At 39.9% G+C, this 25,883-nt stretch overlaps 1 protein-coding gene across 2 annotated transcripts in view; it reads right to left on the minus strand.

Moving 5' to 3' along the window:
• ITPK1 (inositol-tetrakisphosphate 1-kinase) overlaps positions 1–25,883 on the minus strand; it is a gene marked incomplete in the record, with an annotated part of 91,033 nt that overhangs the window by 45,211 nt on the left and 19,939 nt on the right. For both annotated transcript variants that reach the window (XM_056545752.1, XM_056545751.1), the window contains 1 exon segment: positions 7,190–7,315. In XM_056545752.1, the coding sequence (XP_056401727.1) occupies positions 7,190–7,315 (126 nt within the window).

Below are 25,883 nucleotides of genomic sequence, written 5' to 3' on the forward strand. Positions count from 1 at the left end.
CTGATATAATCTCTATATATTACATCATATGTGATATCAGCCGCTCCTCTTATAACGCTCCAGTACTGATATAATCTCTATATATTACATCATATGTGACTGATATCAGCCGCTCCTCTTATAACGCTCCAGTACTGATATAACCTCTATATATTACATCATATGTGATGATATCAGCCGCTCCTCTTATAACGCTCCAGTACTGATATAATCTCTATATATTACATCATATGTGATATCAGCCGCTCCTCTTATAACGCTCCAGTACTGATATAACCTCTATATATTACATCATATGTGATATCAGCCGCTCCTCTTATAACACTCCAGTACTGATATAATCTCTATATATTACATCATATGTGATGATATCAGCCGCTCCTCTTATAACGCTCCAGTACTGATATAATCTCTATATATTACATCATATGTGATATCAGCCGCTCCTCTTATAACGCTCCAGTACTGATATAACCTCTATATATTACATCATATGTGATGATATCAGCCGCTCCTCTTATAACGCTCCAGTACTGATATAACCTCTATATATTACATCATATGTGATATCAGCTGCTCCTCTTATAACGCTCCAGTACTGATATAACCTCTATATATTACATCATATGTGATGATATCAGCCGCTCCTCTTATAACGCTCCAGTACTGATATAATCTCTATATATTACATCATATGTGATGATATCAGCCGCCCCTCTTATAACGCTCCAGTACTGATATAATCTCTATATATTACATCATGTGATGATATCAGCCGCTCCTCTTATAACGCTCCAGTACTGATATAACCTCTATATATTACATCATATGTGATATCAGCCGCTCCTCTTATAACGCTCCAGTACTGATATAATCTCTATATATTACATCATATGTGATGATATCAGCCGCTCCTCTTATAACGCTCCAGTACTGATATAATCTATATATTACATCATATGTGATATCAGCCGCTCCTCTTATAACGCTCCAGTACTGATATAATCTATATATATTACATCATATGTGATGATATCAGCCGCTCCTCTTATAACGCTCCAGTACTGATATAATCTCTATATATTACATCATATGTGAGGATATTATCCGCTCCTCTTATAACGCTCCAGTACTGATATAACCTCTATATATTACATCATATGTGATGATATCAGCCTCTCCTCTTATAACGCTCCAGTACTGATATAACCTCTATATATTACATCATATGTGACTGATATCAGCCGCTCCTCTTATAACGCTCCAGTACTGATATAACCTCTATATATTACATCATATGTGATGATATCAGCCGCTCCTCTTATAACGCTCCAGTACTGATATAACCTCTATATTACATCATATGTGATATCAGCCGCTCCTCTTATAACGCTCCAGTACTGATATAATCTCTATATATTACATCATATGTGATGATATCAGCCGCTCCTCTTATAACGCTCCAGTACTGATATAATCTCTATATATTACATCATATGTGATATCAGCCGCTCCTCTTATAATGCTCCAGTACTGATATAATCTCTATATATTACATCATGTGTGATATCAGCCGCTCCTCTTATAACGCTCCAGTACTGATATAATCTCTATATATTACATCATATGTGATGATATCAGCCGCTCCTCTTATAACGCTCCAGTACTGATATAACCTCTATATATTACATCATATGTGATATCAGCCGCTCCTCTTATAACGCTCCAGTACTGATATAACCTCTATATATTACATCATATGTGACTGATATCAGCCGCTCCTCTTATAACGCTCCAGTACTGATATAACCTCTATATATTACATCATATGTGATGATATCATCCGCTCCTCTTATAACGCTCCAGTACTGATATAACCTCTATATATTACATCATATGTGACTGATATCAGCCGCTCCTCTTATAACGCTCCAGTACTGATATAACCTCTATATATTACATCATATGTGACTGATATCAGCCGCTCCTCTTATAACGCTCCAGTACTGATATAACCTCTATATATTACATCATATGTGATGATATCATCCGCTCCTCTTATAACGCTCCAGTACTGATATAATCTCTATATATTACATCATGTGATGATATCAGCCACTTCTCTTATAACGCTCCAGTACTGATATAATCTCTATATATTACATCATATGTGATGATATCAGCCGCCCCTCTTATAACGCTCCAGTACTGATATAATCTCTATATATTACATCATATGTGATGATATCAGCCGCTCCTCTTATAACGCTCCAGTACTGATATAACCTCTATATATTACATCATATGTGATATCAGCCGCTCCTCTTATAACGCTCCAGTACTGATATAATCTCTATATATTACATCATATGTGATGATATCAGCCGCTCCTCTTATAACGCTCCAGTACTGATATAATCTATATATTACATCATATGTGATATCAGCCGCTCCTCTTATAACGCTCCAGTACTGATATAATCTCTATATATTACATCATATGTGATGATATCAGCCGCTCCTCTTATAACGCTCCAGTACTGATATAATCTCTATATATTACATCATATGTGAGGATATTATCCGCTCCTCTTATAACGCTCCAGTACTGATATAACCTCTATATATTACATCATATGTGATGATATCAGCCTCTCCTCTTATAACGCTCCAGTACTGATATAACCTCTATATATTACATCATATGTGACTGATATCAGCCGCTCCTCTTATAACGCTCCAGTACTGATATAACCTCTATATATTACATCATATGTGATGATATCAGCCGCTCCTCTTATAACGCTCCAGTACTGATATAACCTCTATATTACATCATATGTGATATCAGCCGCTCCTCTTATAACGCTCCAGTACTGATATAATCTCTATATATTACATCATATGTGATGATATCAGCCGCTCCTCTTATAACGCTCCAGTACTGATATAATCTCTATATATTACATCATATGTGATGATATCATCCGCTCCTCTTATAACGCTCCAGTACTGATATAACCTCTATATATTACATCATATGTGATATCAGCCGCTCCTCTTATAATGCTCCAGTACTGATATAATCTCTATATATTACATCATGTGTGATATCAGCCGCTCCTCTTATAACGCTCCAGTACTGATATAATCTCTATATATTACATCATATGTGATGATATCAGCCGCTCCTCTTATAACGCTCCAGTACTGATATAACCTCTATATATTACATCATATGTGATATCAGCCGCTCCTCTTATAACGCTCCAGTACTGATATAACCTCTATATATTACATCATATGTGACTGATATCAGCCGCTCCTCTTATAACGCTCCAGTACTGATATAACCTCTATATATTACATCATATGTGATATCAGCCGCTCCTCTTATAATGCTCCAGTACTGATATAATCTCTATATATTACATCATGTGTGATATCAGCCGCTCCTCTTATAACGCTCCAGTACTGATATAATCTCTATATATTACATCATAAGTGACTGATATCAGCCGCTCCTCTTATAACGCTCCAGTACTGATATAATCTCTATATATTACATCATATGTGATGATATCAGCCGCTCCTCTTATAACGCTCCAGTACTGATATAACCTTCACTGGGGCTTTTTTTTTTTTAGGACTGTTTCCCCTTTAAATTGCCCAATCGCCGGTGTCTCTGGGTTATATAAAGCTCTGCTCCGATCAACGGTTCAGAGTTCAGCCATAATAAGAGGAGACGATGGGGGGAGGCGAAGTGCGTCAGCGCCAAAGATAATAAATAGAGATTTAGTAGAATTTAGCCGCTCTCCGCCCCTTCACAGGATTCCGCCGTATCCACAACCTCACATATCCCCGGATTACCAGGACACTTGTGAAATATCTCCAGATTAGGGTTTTGCTTTGTTTGGAAATTGAAGGATTATTTATTCAAGTAACTGGATAATCTTTCCCGTCTTCTGATATAGGAGGTGGGTGTGAACTGATAATATCCTATAATCTTATTACGAGTCGTTTCCTCTAAGGCTGCGTTCACACCACGTTTTTGCAATACAGTTCTCGTATCAGGTTTTTGATGAAAAACGGATTCCTCAAAACCGGACTAAACTGTATCAAAACTTGTGTACAAATTTTAACATATACACAGTTGAAAACCGTATACGGTTTGAAAAATGATGTCCGGTTGCATCAGTTTTTGTAAGTAAAAACCGTACACGTTTTCATCTTTTCACTCCATTTTGAATAAAGTTTCACTTGTTTGATTGAAATTCCAAGAAAAAAAACTGTGCAAAGTCAAAAACCGTACGGTGAAAACCGGATGGAACCGTACGAACATACAGTTCTGTGCGGTTCACATTGACTCCCATGTTTTAAAAAAACGTATACGGTTTAATACAGTTTTTCACCCGGACCAAAAAACCGTGGTAGACTACGGTTTTGGGTACGGGTAAAAAACCGGACAAAACCGTATAAGACTCAAAACGGACTAAACCGGATGATGCGTTTGACATACGGTTTACAAGTTAAGTCAATGCATAAGGTTTTCTATACGGTTCCGTACGGTTTTTAACTTGAAACCGTATACGGGAACTGTATAGCAAAAACGTGGTGTGCGTGCAGCCTAAGGCCGGGTTCACACCACATTTTTGCAATACAGTTCCCGTATATGGTTTTTTATAAACAAACTGATTCCTCAAAACCGGACTAAACTGTATCAAAACGTGTGTATGTACAAATTTTAATCCGTATGTCCGGTTGCATCCGTTTTTTTTAGAAAAAAAAAGTATACATTTTAAACTTTTTATTCCTTTATGAATAAAGTTTCACTTGTTTGATAAATTCCAATAAAAAAAACTACGCAAAGTTAAAAAAAAATGTATGTGAAAACCGCATGGAACCATACGCACATACGTTTCTGTATAGTTCCCATTGACTCCCATGTTTAAAAAAAAAAAAAAAAAATGATATGTTTCAATACGGCTTTTCACCCGGACCCAAACCGTTGTAGGTTGCGGTTTTGGGTACCGGAAAAAAACTGACAAAACCGTACAGGAAGCAAAACTGAGACAACCGGATGCATCTTTTGGCGTACGGTTTTCAATGGCGAATCAATGCATATGGTTTTCAATATGGTTCCGTACAGTTTTCAAATTGAAAATGTATAAGGGAGCTGTATTGCAAAACGTAATGTGAACGCAGCCTTAGTCAGTCTTTCCCAACCAGTGTGCCTCCAGCTGTTGCAAAACTACAATTCCCAGCATGCCCATGCTGAGAGTTGTAGTTTTGCAACAGCTGGAGGCACACTAGATGGGAAAGGCTGCTCTAAGAAGTTTTAATCAAATTGTATTCAATTGTATCTAAGTGTTAATTAAAGAAGTAACATCGATTCCCATATCTCTAAGCAGCCTTGACCCAACTTTCCGAGACTCAGGATAAGTCGTGATGGGGTATATTGTGGTATGATCAGGAGGCTGGAGTCACCACTCAGGGTCTCTGGGAAAGCTGGGTGACTGCCCATACATACATCTTTTCTAATAACCTGTTTTTTATTTTCTCACCATTGCTAAGATCTCTGCTTGCTGTCAGTGGATGACAACAGGTTGGCTTACACCCGACCGACCCGGTAACTTGCCCGTGCTCCTAGGTGTGGTTTTATTACAATGCAACATTCCCGGGACACGAGAAAGGGCCGCGCCGCTCCTGGGTTCAGCAGCTTTCCATTCACTTTAACCCCTTCCCACCCCATGATGTATTTTTACGTCCTGCAGCATTAACTGTTCATGAAGTGACCTCAGGAGCTGCGCTCGCTTCATAGAATGTGAGTGACGGCTGCTATCAGCACTCACCGATAATGATGCATATCAGTGATCATGCTGATGTTCGCCATTAACCCTCAATGACAACCGTGGCACCTAAAGGAAGGAATGACAGTTGTTGGGATTTTGGGGGCTTTCATTGGAACCCTGCAGCGCAATCCCAGGGGTCTGATGAGTCAAAATAATGTCTGGAAGTCCCTTCCTAACTCCATGCCGCTCGATCGTCACTTTGTATGTAAAGGCTGCTAAAGCAAACTGAATGATCAAAGCACCGATAACCCTGATCAATGCTGTTCTATGTCTGTGTATACTGTACTATATAATATTACCATTATTATTTTAATAATATTTTAATGTGTGTATATATATATATATTTATATATTTTGTTACATATATGTATATATATTTATTTGAATTTTTATATATATAAATATATAATAAAACAAATTTAAAATTTTTTAAAAGTTATATATATATTTATATATTTTATTACATATATGTACATATTTATTAGAATTTTTATACATAATAGAATATATAAATATATAATAAAACAAATAAAAAATGTGTAAATTAAAAAAGTAAAATATATATTTATATATTTTATTACATATATGTATGTGTGTATATAAATATATTTATTTGAATTTTTATATATAAAATATATAAATATATAATAAAATAAATAAAAATATTATATATATATATATATATTTTTTTTTTTTTTTTTTTTTATTTATTTATTTTTTTTTATATTTATAATGAAATATTTATTAAAAAAAATAAACATAGGTGGTCATTCCGCATGTGGAAGTCTCCGAACTAATAAAATATAACATTAACGAAACTCCACGATCAATGGAGAAAATAAAAATAAAAAGTAGCTGATTTTTTTGGTCACTTTTTTTGGTCACTTTTTTTGGGTCACAAAATTAAATGAATAAAAAGTTATCAAAAAGTCTTATTAAAACAAAAGTGGTTGTGATAAAAACTACAGATCACGGGGCAAAAAATGATCCTCATGTCTTGGTAAACAATAAAATAAGCAAGTTATAGGAGCTAGAACAGGAACAAGTTTAAGCAAACTATAAGTAGTAAAATAAAATAAAAAAAACTAAATAAAATTGGGTAATGTAATTGTAAATCTACATAAGATAATGTGGAATTCCCATAAAAACTTAATAACGCAAATTTGCAGGGAAAGGATGTATAGTGTAAAACAACAGTCTTCAAACTGTGCACCTCCAGATGTTGCAAAACTACAACTCCCAGCCGTTGGCTGTCTGGGCATGATGGGAGTTGTAGTTTTGCAAAATCTGGAAGTGCACAGTTTGGAGACCACTGGTGTTAGAGAAGGATCACCCACCTGGAACCTCTGCACCACCTGCACTGATTCGCTGTCGTTCTGATCGGCCTCCAAGATGACGTCTGTTAATTTATGGATGATGACGTCCAGCGGGCCTTGGTCCTCGATGGGCTTGGACAGGTCGAGCTGAAAGAAAAGTGAAGAAAAATAAGTTCTTTCCCTTCAAAACTCAAAATTCTTACACAATCTCTAGTGATGTATAGGCTGTATTCTCAGTGATGTCACCGCTGATCTCTAGTGATGGATAGGATGTATTCTCAGTGATGTCACCGCTGATCTCTAGTGATGGATAGGCTGTATTCTCAGTGATGTCACCGCTGATCTCTAGTGATGGATAGGATGTATTCTCAGTGATGTCACCGCTGATCTCTAGTGATGGATAGGCTGTATTCTCAGTGATGTCACCGCTGATCTCTAGTGATGGATAGGATGTATTCTCAGTGATGTCACCGCTGATCTCTAGTGATGGATAGGCTGTATTCTCAGTGATGTCACCGCTGATCTCTAGTGATGGATAGGATGTATTCTCAGTGATGTCACCGCTGATCTCTAGTGATGGATAGGCTGTATTCTCAGTGATGTCACCGCTGATCTCAAGTGATGGATAGGATGTATTCTCAGTGATGTCACCGCTGATCTCTAGTGATGGATAGGCTGTATTCTCAGTGATGTCACCGCTGATCTCTAGTGATGGATAGGATGTATTCTCAGTGATGTCACCGCTGATCTCTAGTGATGGTTAGGCTGTATTCTCAGTGATGTCACCGCTGATCTCTAGTGATGGATAGGATGTATTCTCAGTAATGTCATCGCTGATCTCTAGGGATGGATAGACTGTATTCTCAGTGATGTCACCGCTGATCTCTAGTGATGGATAGGATGTATTCTCAGTGATGTCACCGCTGATCTCTAGTGATGGATAGGCTGTATTCTCAGTGATGTCACCGCTGATCTCTAGTGATGGATAGGATGTATTCTCAGTGATGTCACCGCTGATCTCTAGTGATGGATAGGCTGTATTCTCAGTGATGTCACCGCTGATCTCTAGTGATGGATAGGCTGTATTCTCAGTGATGTCACCGCTGATCTCTAATGATGGATAGGCTGTATTCTCAGTGATGTCACTGCTGATCTCTAGTGAATGGATAGGCTGTATTCTCACTGATGTCACCGCTGATCTCTAGTGATGGATAGGCTGTATTCTCAGTGATGTCACAGCTGATCTCTAGTGATGGATAGGCTGTATTCTCAGTGATGTCACCGCTGATCTCTAGTGATGGATAGGATGTATTCTCAGTGATGTCACCGCTGATCTCTAGTGATGGATAGGTTGTATTCTCAGTGATGGATAGGCTGTATTCTCAGTGATGTCACCGCTGATCTCTAGTGATGGATAGGTTGTATTCTCAGTGATGTCACCGCTGATCTCTAGTGATGAATACGCTGTATTCTCAGTGATGTCACCGCTGATCTCTAGTGATGGATAGGCTGTATTCTCAGTGATGTCACCGCTGATCTCTAGTGATGGATAGGCTGTATTCTCAGTGATGTCACCGCTGATCTCTAGTGATGGATAGGCTGTATTCTCAGTGATGTCACCGCTGATCTCTAGTGAATGGATAGGTTGTATTCTCAGTGATGTCACTGCTGATCTCTAGTGATGGATAGGCTGTATTCTCAGTGATGTCACCGCTGATCTCTGGTAATGGATAGGCTGTATTCTCAGTGATGTCACCGCTGATCTCTAGTGATGGATAGGCTGTATTCTCAGTGATGTCACCGCTGATCTCTGGTAATGGATAGGCTGTATTCTCAGTGATCAGCGGTGACATCACTGAGAATACAGCCTATCCATCACTAGAGATCAGCGGTGACATCACTGAGAATACAGCCTATCCATCACTAGAGATCAGCGGTGACATCACTGAGAATACAGCCTATCCATCACTAGAGATCAGCGGTGACATCACTGAGAATAAAGCCTATCCATCACTAGAGATCAGCGGTGACATCACTGAGAATACAGCCTATCCATCACTAGAGATCAGCGGTGACATCACTGAGAATACAGCCTATCCATCACTAGAGAACAGCGGTGACATCACTGAGAATACAGCCTATCCATCACTAGAGATCAGCGGTGACATCACTGAGAATACAGCCTATCCATCACTAGAGATCAGCAATGAAATCACTGAGAATACAGCCTATCCATCACTAGAGATCAGCGGTGACATCACTGAGAATACAGCCTATCCATCACTAGAGATCAGCGGTGACATCACTGAGCATACAGCCTATCCATCACTAGAGATCAGCGGTGACATCACTGAGCATACAGGAGAATACAGCCTATCCATCACTAGAGATCAGCGGTGACATCACTGAGCATACAGCCTATCCATCACTAGAGATCAGCGGTGACATCACTGAGCATACAGCCTATCCATCACTAGAGATCAGCGGTGACATCACTGAGAATACAGCCTATCCATCACTAGAGATAAGCGGTGACATCACTGAGAATACAGCCTATCCATCACTAGAGATCAGCGGTGACATCACTGAGAATACAGCCTATCCATTCACTAGAGATCAGTGGTGACATCACTGAGAATACAGCCTATCCATTCACTAGAGATCAGCGGTGACATCACTGAGAATACATCCTATTCATCACTAGAGATCAGCGGTGACATCACTGAGAATACAGCCTATCCATCACTAGAGATCAGCGGTGACATCACTGAGAATACAGCCTATCCATCACTAGAGATCAGCGGTGACATCACTGAGAATACAGCCTATCCATTCACTAGAGATCAGCGGTGACATCACTGAGAATACATCCTATCTATCAATAGAGATCAGCGGTGACATCACTGAGAATACATCCTATCCATCACTAGAGATCAGCGGTGACATCACTGAGAATACAGTCTATCCATCACTAGAGATCAGCGGTGACATCACTGAGAATACAGCCTATCCATCACTAGAGATCAGCGGTGACATCACTGAGAATACAGCCTATCCATCACTAGAGATCAGCGGTGACATCACTGAGAATACATCCTATCCATTCACTAGAGATCAACGGTGACATCACTGAGAATACAGCCTATCCATCACTAGAGATCAGCGGTGACGTCACTGAGAATACAGCCTATCCATCACTAAAGATGTCACCGCTGATCTCTAATGAGAAGCGTTAATCTGTCAGGGCTTAAATCATTGCCATCAGTAGTAATATCTATTTATTTTTAGTAAATCTTGTCTGATCCAATGGGAACATCATCCTATAAAAACACATCTAAGAGAAATCCCTGCGGCACTATGAGCCTCCAACGCAAACAACTTGTCTTCTTTAGGAAAAATTAAAATGGCATTTTCCGATCCTGTTCCTTGGCAGGGTACATGTGAGCCGTACACCCCCCACCATTAGCGGTGTGACCCACATCACAATGCCTTCAGTATTTTCTTGCACAACGAACCCTGGAAAACCTCCCCAGACTTATTGCCAAGAGAAGATCATGAAAAGCAGACGACTCGGGGGGCGCGAAAACCCTGCACTGAGCTGAACCAGGGAGGAGGAGGCTGCAGTCCGACTACTAACATGTAGGGGATCGGTAGCTGCCATGACCTCCGGCGTCGCTTATCTCCACAGCTCCAAACTTGAAATGAGCAGTGGGGGGAACACGACTATCTGACCCCCCCCATGCTGAATAGTAAAGGTCAGTCTGCAGCCGGACAGCCCCCAATCCACATTGTCAGATTCAGGTGTGAACATTCGCCACGAAGGCCAAATCGTGTCGGGACTTGTAAGGTGAATTATCTGGGAGCGTAGAACGCGGCGAAGGAGGTCAGGGCAGGAATTCCTACAACCATAGTCGCTCCTGTTATGGGGGGGGGGAGCGCAACGTTCTCTTGTCACAGATTCGTCAAACATCGGAGGGGACACTTGACGCAGTTGATTCGCACAAAGCCTGATCTGTCCAATGCAATTCCCTGCCAATTCACAAGAAGACTCATTTATTTTCTTCTATTTTTAGTGTTTTTTCTTATTATTTTTCCCCGCTGCATGTGAATAAGGTAACAAACCCCATAGAGTAGGAATGGATCCGTACAGTTAGTGGATTGATTAAAGGGGTACTCCACTGGAAAACTATTTTTTCATATCAACTGGCTCTAGAAAGTTAAACAGATTTGTAAATATACTTCTATTAGAAAATCCTAATCCTTTCAGTACTTATCAGCTGCTGTATGGTCCACAGAAAATTGCGCAGTTCTTTCCAGTCTGACCACAGTGCTCTCTGCTGCCACCTTTGTCCGTGTCAGGAACTGTCCAGAGCAGGAGAGGTTTGCTATGGGGATTTGCTCCTACTCTGGACAGTTCCTGACATGGACAGAGGTTTCAGCAGAGAGCACTGTGGTCAGATTGGAAAGAACTGCACAATTTCCTGTGGACCATACAGCAGCTGATAAGTACTGGAAGGGTTAAGATTTTTATATAGAAGTAATTTACAAATCTGTTTAACATTCTGGCACCACCAGAGTACCCCTTTAAGTCACTATACTAACACTGACATGTGCTCAGCTCTCTACGCGCTATATGTTTGCACAGTTTAATCATTTATATGTACTGCAGTGTTAACCAACTAGTGTACCTCCAGCTGTTGCAAAACTACAACTTCCAGCATGCCTCATCAATATTCTGCCCCATTCCATGAAATCAGAGGCAGGTGTATCGAGGAGCATAGCCCCCACGGTTCTGACGTCACAGAAGGGGGCGGGCGTAAAATGTATGAAGCAGGGGGAGCTGGGAGAGCTGGCTCCCCGCCTCCATTGTGCGCTGGAGCTTCTAACGGGCAGAATGTCACACATACGTAACGAAACATCTGAGTTACACTTCTTTTTACAGCTATTCACCCACACTATAAGGGCTCGTTCACACGAGCGGATTTCTTTTCAAACTCGCAGCGGATCTCCGCTGCGAGTTTGAAAAGAAATCCGCTCGTGTGAACGAGCCCTTACCATATATTGATTTAGTGCTGTGAAATAACCGTCAGATTCTCTTTACTAGTTCTCTTTTTTTTTAGTAAACTCTCTTTGCTAGTAAAATGGGAAAAAAATGCGATTTTCTCCGTACGGTAAAAATAACATTACAGCTTTATTCTGCAGGTCAGTACGGGTTATTTTACTACATTACCGAAAAAGAAACAAACAAATAAATAAATAAAATTATAATAATGATAAATTAGTGTTGCCACACGACTAGATGCATAACTTTTTAATAATTTGTATTTTTTCGTAATACAGACAGAGGTGTCCTCTGTGGTGTCCTCTGTGGCATACGGCAGCTGATAAGTTCTGGAAGGATTAAGATTTTTAAATAGAAGTAATTTACAAATCTTGGTATGCTTGATAGAAGAATGAAAAGTCGGCACTCACCGGTATTTCCAGTTCAGCAAGATTTATTGCACATACTCACAGCCTGATACATATCATAGGGAGGACGGCAGATGGTAACCGGGGGGGGTATCACAGAGAGGCGACACCGATGTTTCGCACTGATTAGTGCTTCGGTGTCGCCTCTCTGTGATACCCCACCGGTTACCGTCTGCCGTCCTCCCTATTATATGTATCAGGCTGTGAGTATGTGCAATAAACAGCGACTCAGTGTCCACCCGCTATAGGTACACAAGTAGGCAGTGCCGAACAACTTGTATATACTGTAATTTACAAATCTGCTTAACTTTGTGGCACCAGTTATTTAAAAAAAAAAAAAAAAAAAAATTTATTTATATATATATATATATATATATATATATATATATATATATATATATATATATATATATATATATATATATTTATATATATATATATATATATATATTATATTTATATATATATATATATATATATATTATATATATATATTTATATATATATATATATATATTTATATATATATATATATTTATATATATATATATATATTTATATATATATATATATATATATATATATATATTTATATATTTATTTAAAAAATTTCCCTCCCCACCTTTAATTGTGGCCATCTTGAGTATAGACGCAACAGTACCCCCTAATAAAATGCTGCCCGCTAACACAGCCTCTGGTCTCTGAAGTATGCATTAATGATATCTCACATATTTTGTGTTGTTTGATTTGCATTTGCCCACCTGAATTCAAGATTGGCGCAAAAATGTTAAAATTTATGAGCAAAATGGAAAAACGGCAAAAGCAACACTAGTGAGAATAAAATAAATAAATAAATAAATAAATAAATAATGAAATATTACTTTAACATAAATTACACAGGTTTTGGAATATGTCCCCTACAGAGTTCAGCGCTTGGCAATATAGGTAAGTCCCATAGAAAATAAATGGGGCTCTGGCTGAGCATGTGCACTGCCACATCATTGGGGGGACAAAGGACCTTAGTTCTTGGGATCAGTGGGGGGGTCTCAATGGTGGGACCCCACCACCGATCAAACTAGTTTTACCCTATCCTAGTGTTTACCAACCAGTGTGCCTGCAGCTGTTGCAAAACTACAACTCCAAGCATGCCCGGACAGCCAAAGGCTGTCCGGGCATGCTGGGAGTTGTAGTTTTTGCAACAACTGCAGGCACACCGGTTGAATGCCAGAAAAAAGCAGAAGATCCGCCTAGTGATACAGCGCTACACCGCATAATAAAGCCGATCTATACGTATCCATGTGCCAGAACAATGCGGCTGCCAGCACGGATCACTGCAAATAAAAGTCGCCATTAAAATCTGTCCCAGAAGGAGAACACGAACGTGTTTGTCTCTTGGAACATGCTACGACTAGGAACGTCCTGTTCAAAATGCGTAAGCGTGTTCAGGTCCTCTCCAAAGAGTGTAAAACTAACCCCCAAATGTTCTTTAAACTATATAAATAGCAAAAAGGTTAAAAATTTAAGTGTAAGCCCTTTAAAAAATGATGAAGAATAAATTATAAACGGGGAACAGGAAAAAGCGAATATATTAAACAAATTCTTCGCCACTGTATTCAGAGGAAAATGAAATGCCAGGTGAAATACAGCACAATAAGGTAAAGAAGAAGTACAGGTCACCTGTCTAACCGAGGAAGAAGTACAGGTCACCTGTCTAACCGAGGAAGAAGTACAGGTCACCTGTCTAACCCAGGAAGAAGTACAGGTCACCTGTCTAACCCAGGAAGAAGTACAGGTCACCTGTCTAACCCAGGAAGAAGTACAGGTCACCTGTCCAACCCAGGAAGAAGTACAGGTCACCTGTCCAACCCAGGAAGAAGTACAGGTCACCTGTCCAACCCAGGAAGAAGTACAGGTCACCTGTCCAACCCAGGAAGAAGTACAGTGCCGTCTACAAAAAATCAAAATAGACATATCCACCAGGTCCAGATGGCATTCGCCCCCGTGTTCTAAAGGAATTAAAGGGGTACTTCACTGGAAAACATTTTTTTCTAAATCAACTGGTGCCAGAAAGTTAAACAGATTTGTAAATTACTTCTATTAAAAAATCTTAATCCTTCCAGTACTTATCAGCTGCTGTATGATCCACAGGAAGTTCTTTTCTTTTTTAATTTTCTTTCTGTCTGACCACAGTGCTCTCTGCTGACACCTCTGTCCATGTCAGGAACTGTCCAGAGTAGCTTTTATGAGGAGGTGAGCTCCAGACTGGACCAAAGGGAATCGCTGGATGTCGTGTATCTGGATTTTTCCAAAGCATTTGATACGGTGCCACATAAAAGGCTGGTGCATAAAATGAGAAGGATTTGGCTGGGGGAGAATGTGTGCAAGTGGGTAAGTAACTGGCTCAGTGATAGGAAACAGAGGGTGGTTATTAATGGTACTTATTCTGATTGGGTGACTGGTAGCGGGGACCACTACATAAACTACACAATAACTACATAAACACTAACTAAATTAATTAAATAAATAACTAGATAAATAAAACACTAACTAAATTAAATAAATAAATAAATAAATAAATAAATAACTACATACATAAAAAAATATATAACTACATAACTAAAACACTAACTACCGTAAATTAATTACCGGTAAATAACTACATAAAAATAAACTACATAACTAAATAACATTAAATAAATAACTACATAAATAAAATAAATAAACTATAACTACATAACTAAAACACTAACTAAAAATTTAATAAATACATACAAAACTACCTACCTAACCTAATTGACTGGTTCAGATTATCGAGTTTTTTACAAAGGAGGAATCTGCCTGATACTCTTTTGTGAATTCCTGTGAGCGGTTTACACACTATGAAATTTTGGCATTATGTGAAAAATTGGCGCACCTGTGCCGCACTTATAAAGACGTGGCTATCCTGTAGAATATATCTGCATGTGTTAAAAAGTGGAGAAAGAGGGGAGACTTGGCATCCACTTGGCAAATGAGGTTCAATGTGGATAAATGTAAAGTTATGCATCTGGGTACTAATAACCTGCATGCGTCGTATGTCTTAGGGGGGCTGTGTATATAGAGGGGGGGCTGTGTATATAGAGGGGGGCTGTGTATACTAATAACCTGCAGCGTCGTATGTCTTAGGGGGGATTAAACTGGCAGAGTCACTGGTAGAGAAGGATCTGGGTGACTTGTAGATCACAGACTACAGAATAGCACAATGTCAGGCTGCTGCTTCCAAAGCCGGCAGGATATTGTCATGTATAAAAAGAGGCATGGACTCCAGGGACAGGGACATAATACTCCCCCTTTATAAAGCATTGGTACAGTCTATAGTCTATAATACTCCCCCTTTATAAAGCATTGGTACAGTCTATAGTGTATAATACTCCCCCTTTATAAAGCATTGGTACGGCCTCACCTGGAATATGCTGTTCAGTTTTGGGCACCTGTTCATAAAAGGGACACTGCGGAGTTGGAAAGGGTGCAGAGACGCGCGACTAAACTAATATGGGGCATGGAACATCTTAGCTATGAGGAGCGATTAAAGGAGTTACAATTGTTTAGTCTTGAGAAGAGACGTTTAAGGGGGGATATGATAAACGTATATAAGTATATTAATGGCCCATACAAAAAATATGGAGAAAAACTGTTCCAGGTTAAACCCCCCCAAAGGACGAGGGGGCACTCCCTCCGTCTGGAGAAGAAAAAGTTTAGTCTCAAGGGGCGACACGCCTTCTTTACCGTGAGGACTGTGAATTTATGGAACGGTCTACCTCAGGAACTGGTCACAGTAGGAACAATTAACAGCTTTAAAACAGGATTAGATACATTTATGGAACAAAATAACATTAATGCTTATGAAGAAATATAAAATCCCATCCCTTCCCCAATATCGCGCCACACCCCTACCCCTTAATTCCCTGGTTGAACTTGATGGACATATGTCTTTTTTCGACCGTACTAACTATGTAACTATATATGACTTCGGGAAGCTAATTCTATTCTGCAGTCCATGGACTCTAGGAAAGCTGGGTGACTACTGTGGTAGGAGCGGACATACTGGTAGTCACCCGGCTTTTCCAGGAGTGGATAACTAATCGTTGTCTAGAAACAGAGCGTTGTGATCTGTCTGTATACTGCGGCGGGGATAGAAGTGAATAGAAGCAGAGTCATCAGGGTGATACTGTGCAGGCGGCAGGGGGTGGGCGGTTTTCTTGTTCTGCGCAGTCCTGTAAGGACGATGTCAGATGAGGAGAAACAAGGTGAACAGGATGCGGGAGATGTGGAAAGGTTATTTCTAATCCACTGTGTAAATTGTGAAGGAGGAAGAGAGAGGAATCCCCGACATCCTGCATCCTGGACGGGAGACGCGGGTTCAAAGGTTCACACCCCAATAAATGTGCGCAGGTTTTCTGTCTTATGCTCGATGAAGTCAATAGGAGGGCGGCGCGGCCATTTTAAGACCCCTATAGCAATGGTCTCTGATCTGTTGGTTTCCAGGAGTTAGCAAAACTACAACTCCCTGCATGCCCAGACAGCCAGCGGCTGTCTGGGCATGCTGGGAGTTGTAGTTTTGCAACAGCTGGGGATCCTTATAAGGCCCTTAACTGGAGTGCAATGTTAGCCCAGTGGGGAAGATGGTGACATGACGCGCAAGGAAGCTTGTGGCTTAGCACCACCACAGGTGGCTTAACATGTCCTAGACACTGCCTGCAGCCACTAGAGTCCGGGAGAATCTCTTTCTGCAGAGGTCACACAGTGAGTGATGTCATTGTGCTTGTCCCTGGATGCTACTGGACTCTAAAGGCTGCAGGAAGATGCAGCCTGCGGCCTACAAGCAGGAGATTAATCCGGTTACTGTGGGGGAAGCTAAGGTGAGTGGTTTATTTTTGTTGTGTGTTTTTTATTTTTTAAACTTTGAGGGTTTGGGGGGGGGGGGAGGGGGTTTCGAGCTACAGGGGCAAGTTAACTACAGGGGGTTCTATATACAGGGGCAAACTGTTCAAATGGGATCCTACCTACGGGCGGCAGACTGATACAGGGGGTTTTACCTACATAGGGAAAACTACCTACAGCAGGGGGACCTACAAAAAGGTTTAGTTTTTTTTGTTTTTTTTTACCTAAAAAAGGGGGGGGGGGCAAACTACTACAGGGGGTTCTATATACAGTAGCAAACTACCTACAGAATGAGGTCCTACCTACAGAGGGCTACTATATACTGGGACAAACTACCTAAAGGGGGATCCTAAATATAATGGGCAAACTACTATAGGGGATCCTATATACAGGACAAAATACCTACAGGGGGTCCTACATACAGTGGGAAAACTACTACAGTGGGTTTCACCTACAGAAGTCCTATATACAGGAGCAAACTACCTATAGTCGGGGGTCCTACCTACATGGGGGCTACTATATACAGGGACAAAATAACTACAGGGGGGGGGTGCTACATGCAGGGGACAAACAACTACAGGGAGTTTTACCTACAAAAGGTTCTATATACAGAAGCAAACTACCAATAGTAGGGGGGTCCTACCAACAGGGGGCTACTATATACAGGGACAAAATAACTACGGGGGAGGGGGTTACTACATACAGGGGGAAACTACTACAGGGGATCCTATATGCAGGAGCAAATTACCTACAAGGGGTCTTTTCGACAGGGGAGCAAATTACTACAGGGGGCTACTATATACAGGGACAACCTACCTACAGGGGGTCCTACATACAATGGGTGAATTACTACTTGGGCGGGCGGGGCTGGGGGGTTACCTACAGGGGTCCTATATACAGGAGCAAATTACTACAGAGGGCTACTATATACAGGGACAACCTACCTACAGGGGGGTCCTGCATACAACGGGTGAATAACTACTGGGGGCGGGTTACCTACGGGGGTCCTATATACAGGATCAAATTACTACAGGGGGCTACTATATATAGGGACAACCTAACTACAGGGGGGTCCTACATACAGTGGGTGAATTACTACTGGGGGTGGGGGGAGGGGTTACCTACAGGACCCTATATACAGGAGCAAATTACCTACAAGGGGTCCTTTCTACTGGGGGGGGCAAATTACTACAGGGGGCTACTATATACAAGGACAAACTACCTACAGGGGGGTCCTACATACAGTAGGCAAACTACTACAGCGAGTAATACCTACAGGGGTCCTATATACAGGAACAGATTACTACAGGAGGCTACTATATATGGGACAAACTACCTATGTGTGTGTGGGGGGGGGGGGGGGAAGTACCTACCTAGTCCACGCAATGGACTGTGATGACGTTTTATCGGCATCTAAAAGGGTAAATTATCAAACACCCCTGGAAGTCTATAAGATGGTTTATCAAGTGCACTGTTTCCCAACCAGGGTGCCTCCAGCTGTTGTAAAACTACAACTCACAGCATGCCCGGACAGCCAACGGCTGTCCGGCCATGCTGGGAGTTGTAGTTTTGCAACAGCTGGAGGCACACTGGTTGGGAAAAAGTGATCCAGTACCTATGGCCGACTTTAGTGTGAACTTAAACCAAACTGACCCACAACTTTTTTTTTTTTGTTTCGGTTTTCGTCTCCTCCGGGTTCTCTCTGTAGTTTTGGGCAGAGGTGGAAAAAAAAATAGTTTTATTATTACTTAAAATTCTTCATGAAGTGGAAAGGATTGCGGGAGGCGGCGAGTGACACGGACGGATTATTCATGGCCGCATTCTTCCGAGACATCATCACAGGAAGTGACCGGCACGTTGGGAAATGTCCGGACAAGAGTCACTTCTCCGTTCTGCACAGGCAGATACATGGAGCAGCGCATGAGAGTCTCCAAAAGGCTGACCAGGCTTGCTGGGAGTTGTAGTTTTGCAACAGCTGGAGGCACACTGTTTTTTTTTGTAAAACACTGGAATAGATTGCGCCTGAAGTATAAAGCAGGGGAACACAATCGCATCCATAACAGACACAGAGTCTTCGGCTGTCAGGGCATGCTGGGAGTTGTAGTTTTGCAACAGCTGGAGGTCCACAGTTTGGGAAATACTGGTGGACAAAGTCTTTAGGAAATGATGGGAATTGTAGTTTTGCAACAAATAGAGAACCACCGGTTGTGAAATAACTGGTCTGTAGAGCCACTGGCTACAATGGTAGGATGGGAGTTGTTGTTTTGCAAAGGCTGTCCGAGCATGCAAGGAATTGTAGTTTTGCAACAGCTGGAGGCACCCTGGTTGGTAACACTGCTGTACAGTCATAGGCTATCAGAGCAAGATAGGAGTTGTAGTTATGCAACAGCAGGACAGCCAAAGGTTGGGGTTCTCAGCCTTAAGAGTTATCCAAGAACAGAAAAACAGAGCTAATTTCTTCCAAAAACAGCGCCACACCTGTCCTCAGGTTGTGTGTGGTATTGCAACATGGTTTTATTCATTTAAATGGAACCAAGCTGCAATGCCACACACAGCCTGAGGACAGGTGTGGCGCTGTTTTTTGGAAGAAAGTTGCCATGTTTTTCTAGGCCTGGACAACACTAACATATCTCGCTACGCCCCAATGCTCTGTCCCGGCATGCTGGGAGTTGTAGTTCTGCAACAGCTGAAGACACCCTTGTTAGGAAAGACTAAGGTGGAGAATAGAAAGCACCAGTGGGATGAAGTAAAGACTATCAGGATATGCTGGGAGTTGTAGTTTTGAACAGCAGGAGCTGCACTGTTTCAGCTCCCAGAATGCCTTAGGCTGTCCGGGCATGATGGGAGTTGTAGTTTTGCAACAGCTGGAGGCACACCGGTTGGGAAACATTGCCACAGCAGTTGTCACCCAACTTTACATGTAACAGATAAGGCGGTGCAGGATTTCTAAGCTGCACTTTGCTCACATCTCCATGTTTGCTCTCGTTGGCTGTAGTCAGTATTTAGCGCTGTGTCAGTATTTGGCGCTGTGTCAGTATTTGGCGCTGTGGGCCGCAGGGGGGATCCCAGAGGTAACAGCAGGTGAAAGACGACTGAACTTTGCTCCGAAATCATGACTCACCCCCCCCAGCACAGACCCACACGACTATCGAACCACAGATAAGGCTCCAGATGATTGTGTGGACAATCCCAGCAAATCGATAACAAGTTCCAGCGCCAAATACGTGTACGATGACTGTGCACAAGGGCCGACACCTACTACAGGACCGGATGATATATACCGCCACAGAGACGATAAGCTAAACTATATGTCCTCTGCAATAAAATACAAAGCTATTGTTCTCTGTTATCAGCCATGTCAGGAGGGGAGAGGTGACTGTAGGACAGGTGAATATATCTATTGTTCTCTGTTATCGGCCATGTCAGGAGGGGAGATGTGACTGTAGGACAGGTGAATATATCTATTGTTCTCTGTTATCAGCCATTTCAGGAGGGGAGAGGTGACTGTAGGACAGGTGAATATATCTATTGTTCTCTGTTATCAGTCATGTCAGGAGGGGAGAGGTGACTGTAGGACAGGTGAATACAATCTATTGTTCTCTGTTATCAGTCATGTCAGGAGAGGAGAGGTGACTGTAGGACGGGTGAATATATCTATTGTTCTCTGTTATCAGCCATGTCAGGAGGAGAGGCGACTGTAGGACAGGTGAACATATATATTGTTCTCTGTTATCAGCCATGTCAGGAGGGGAGAGGTGTCTGTAGGACAGGTGAATATATCTATTGTTCTCTGTTATCAGCCATGTCAGGAGAGGAGAGGTGACTGTAGGACAGGTGAATACAATCTATTGTTCTCTGTTATCAGCCATGTCAGGAGAGGAGAGGTGACTGTAGGACAGGTGAACATATATATTGTTCTCTGTTATCAGCCATGTCAGGAGAGGAGAGGTGACTGTAGGACAGGTGAATGTATCTATTGTTCTCTGTTATCAGCCATGTCAGGAGAGGTGACTGTAGGACAGGTGAATATAATCTATTATTCTCTGTTATCAGCCATGTCAGGAGGGGAGAGGTGACTGTAGGACAGGTGAATATAATCTATTGTTCTCTGTTATCAGACATGTCAGGAGGGGAGAGGTGACTGTAGGACAGGTGAATTCAATCTATTGTTCTCTGTTATCAGCCATGTCAGGAGAGGAGAGGTGACTGTAGGACAGGTGAATACTATCTATTGTTCTCTGTTATCAGCCATGTCAGGAGAGGAGAGGTGACTGTAGGACAGGTGAATATAATCTATTGTTCTCTGTTATCAGCCATGTCAGGAGGAGAGAGGTAACTGTAGGACAGGTGAACATATATATTGTTCTCTGTTATCAGCCATGTCAGGAGAGGTGACTGTAGGACAGGTGAATACAATCTATTGTTCTCTGTTATCAGCCATGTCAGGAGGAGAGGTGACTGTAGGACAGGTGAATATAATCTATTGTTCTCTGTTATCAGCCATGTCAGGAGAGGAGAGGTGACTGTAGGACAGGTGAATATATCTATTGTTCTCTGTTATCAGCCATGTCAGGAGGGGAGAGGTGACTGTAGGACAGGTGAATATATCTATTGTTCTCTGTTATCAGCCATGTCAGGAGGGGAGAGGTGACTGTAGGACAGGTGAATATATCTATTGTTCTATGTTATCAGCCATATCAGGAGGAGAGGTGACTGTAGGACAGGTGAATATATCTATTGTTCTCTGTTACCAGCCATGTCAGGAGAGGGGAGGTGACTGTAGGACAGGTGAATATATCTATTGTTCTCTGTTATCAGCCATGTCAGGAGAGGAGAGGTGACTGTAGGACAGGTGAATACAATCTATTGTTCTCTGTTATCAGCCATGTCATGAGAGGAGAGGTGACTGTAGGACGGGTGAATATATCTATTGTTCTCTGTTATCAGCCATGTCATGAGAGGAGAGGTGACTGTAGGACAGGTGAATATATCTATTGTTCTCTGTTATCAGCCATGTCAGGAGGGGAGAGGTGACTGTAGGACGGGTGTATACGATCCATCACTCTATATTATCAGTCAGCAAACAGTGAAGAAACTGGAAAACAGATAGTGTTGTATTGTTATGATATCAGGGTGATCAGCTCTTTAATAACAATATATTAGATGACTTCTATTCTGTAATACAGCGCCGATAAATTCAGTCCCAGCTAGGAGCCGCAGCCAAACAGTGGTCCCCTGCCCCGCAAACCTGACGGCTCCATCTGTGTCCGATCACACAAGAACAAAGCGGGGCCCCTGCACAACATCAGCCGAATCACAGGGAGCAACATGACAAACAACATTAAGCTCCAAGACATTTAACAATAAACAGGACGGAGGAAGAACCTGTTCCAAGCGACCTTCATGTTCTCAACGACTTTATATCCATCATGTACAGGCAGGAAATCCAGGAGAGACAGACTGAACAGAGGGAAACAGGTTCACCGCCATAGAGTACACCAGGAGAAAGGCCCCATACAGGAGAGGACATGGACTACATACACCTATCTACAAAAACGGAACTACTGCCCCATATGTACAGGAATATAACTACTATAATACTGCTCCTATATACAGGAATATAACTACTATAATACTGCCTCCTATATACAAGAATATAACTACTATAATACTGCTCCTATATACAGGAATATAACTACTATAATACTTCTCTTATATACAAGAATATAACTACTATAATACTGCTCCTATATACAAGAATATAACTACTAAAATACTGCTCCTATATACAAGAATATAACTACTATAATACTCCTCCTATATACAAGAATATAACTACTATAATACTGCTCCTATATACAAGAATATAACTACTATAATACTGCTCCTATATACAAGAATATAACTACTATAATACTGCCCCCTATATACAAGAATATAACTACTATAATACTGCTCCTATATACAAGAATATAACTACTATAATACTGCTCTTATATACAAGAATATAACTACTATAATACTGCTCCTATATACAGGAATATAACTACTATAATACTGCTCTTATATACAAGAATATAACTACTATAATACTGCTCCTATATACAAGAATATAACTACTATAATACTGCTCCTATATACAAGAATATAACTACTATAATACTCCTCCTATATACAAGAATATAACTACTATAATACTGCTCCTATATACAAGAATATAACTACTATAATACTGCTCCTATATACAAGAATATAACTACTATAATACTGCTCCTATATACAAGAATATAACTACTATAATACTGCTCCTATATACAAGAATATAACTACTATAATACTGCTCCTATATAAAAGAATATAACTACTATAATACTGCTCCTATATACAAGAATATAACTACTATAATACTGCTCCTATATACAAGAATATAACTACTATAATACTGCTCCTATATACAAGAATATAACTACTATAATACTGCTCCAATATACAAGAATATAACTACTATAATACTGCTCCTTTATACAAGAATATAACTACTATAATACTGCTCCTATATACAAGAATATAACTCCTATAATACTGCTCCTATATACAAGAATATATCTACTATAATACTGCCTCCTATATACAAGAATTTAACTACTATAATACTGCTCCTATATACAAGAATAGAACTACTATAATACTGCCTCCTATATACAAGAATATAACTACTATAATACTGCCTCCTATATACAAGAATATAACTACTATAATACTGCTCCTATATACAAGAATATAACTACTATAATACTGCCTCCTATATACAAGAATATAACTCCTATAATACTGCTCCTATATACAAGAATATAACTACTATAATACTGCCTCCTATATACAAGAATATAACTACTATAATACTGTTCCTATATACAAGAATATAATTACTATAATACTGCTCCTATATACAAGAATACAACTACTATAATACTGCTCCTATATACAAGAATATAACTACTATAATACTGCCTCCTATATACAAGAATAGAACTACTATAATACTGCTCCTATATACAAGAATATAACTCTTATAATACTGCTCCTATATACAAGAATATAACTCTTATAATACTGCTCCTATATACAAGAATATAACTACTATAATACTGCTCCTATATACAAGAATATAACTACTATAATACTGCTCTATATACAAGAATATATCTACTATAATACTGCTCCTATATACAAGAATATAACTACTATAATACTGCTCCTATATACAAGAATATAACTACTATAATACTGCTCCTATATACAAGAATATAACTACTATAATACTGCTCCTATATACAAGAATATAACTACTATAATACTGCTCCTATATACAAGAATATATCTACTATAATACTGCTCCTATATACAAGAATATAACTACTATAATACTGCTCCTATATAAAAGAATAAAACTACTATAATACTGCCTCCTATATACAAGAATATAACTACTATAATACTGCTCCTATATACAAGAATATAACTACTATAATACTGCTCCTATATACAAGAATATAACTACTATAATACTGCTCCTATATACAAGAATATAACTACTATAATACTGCCTCCTATATACAAGAATATAACTACTATAATACTGCTCCTATATACAGGAATATAACTGCTATAATACTGCTCCTATATACAAGAATATATCTACTATAATACTGCCTCCTATATACAAGAATATAACTACTATAATACTGCCTCCTATATACAAGAATATAACTACTATAATACTGCCTCCTATATACAAGAATATAACTACTATAATACTGCTCCTATATACAAGAATAAAACTACTATAATACTGCTCCTATATACAATATTATAACTACTATAATACTGCTCCAATATACAAGAATAAAACTACTATAATACTGCCTCCTATATACAAGAATATAACTACTATAATACTGCTCCTATATACAAGAATATAACTACTATAATACTCCTCCTATATACAAGAATATAACTACTATAATACTGCTCCTATATACAAGAATATAACTACTATAATACTGCTCCTATATACAAGAATATAACTACTATAATACTGCTCCTATATACAAGAATATAACTACTATAATACTGCTCCTATATACAAGAATATAACTACTATAATACTGCTCCTATATACAAGAATATAACTACTATAACAGCCCTATAGACGGTAGAATAATACAATGAACCTCAGGTTACAGTATTAGAAGGATATTAATCAGATTTCTGACTAGTTGCAGTATTCAGGGTTTTCTGGGATGACAATATTTAGGTAAAATCC

The sequence above is a fragment of the Hyla sarda genome, chromosome 11, assembly GCF_029499605.1.
Source record: "Hyla sarda isolate aHylSar1 chromosome 11, aHylSar1.hap1, whole genome shotgun sequence".
Classification (NCBI taxonomy): Eukaryota; Metazoa; Chordata; class Amphibia; order Anura; family Hylidae; genus Hyla; species Hyla sarda.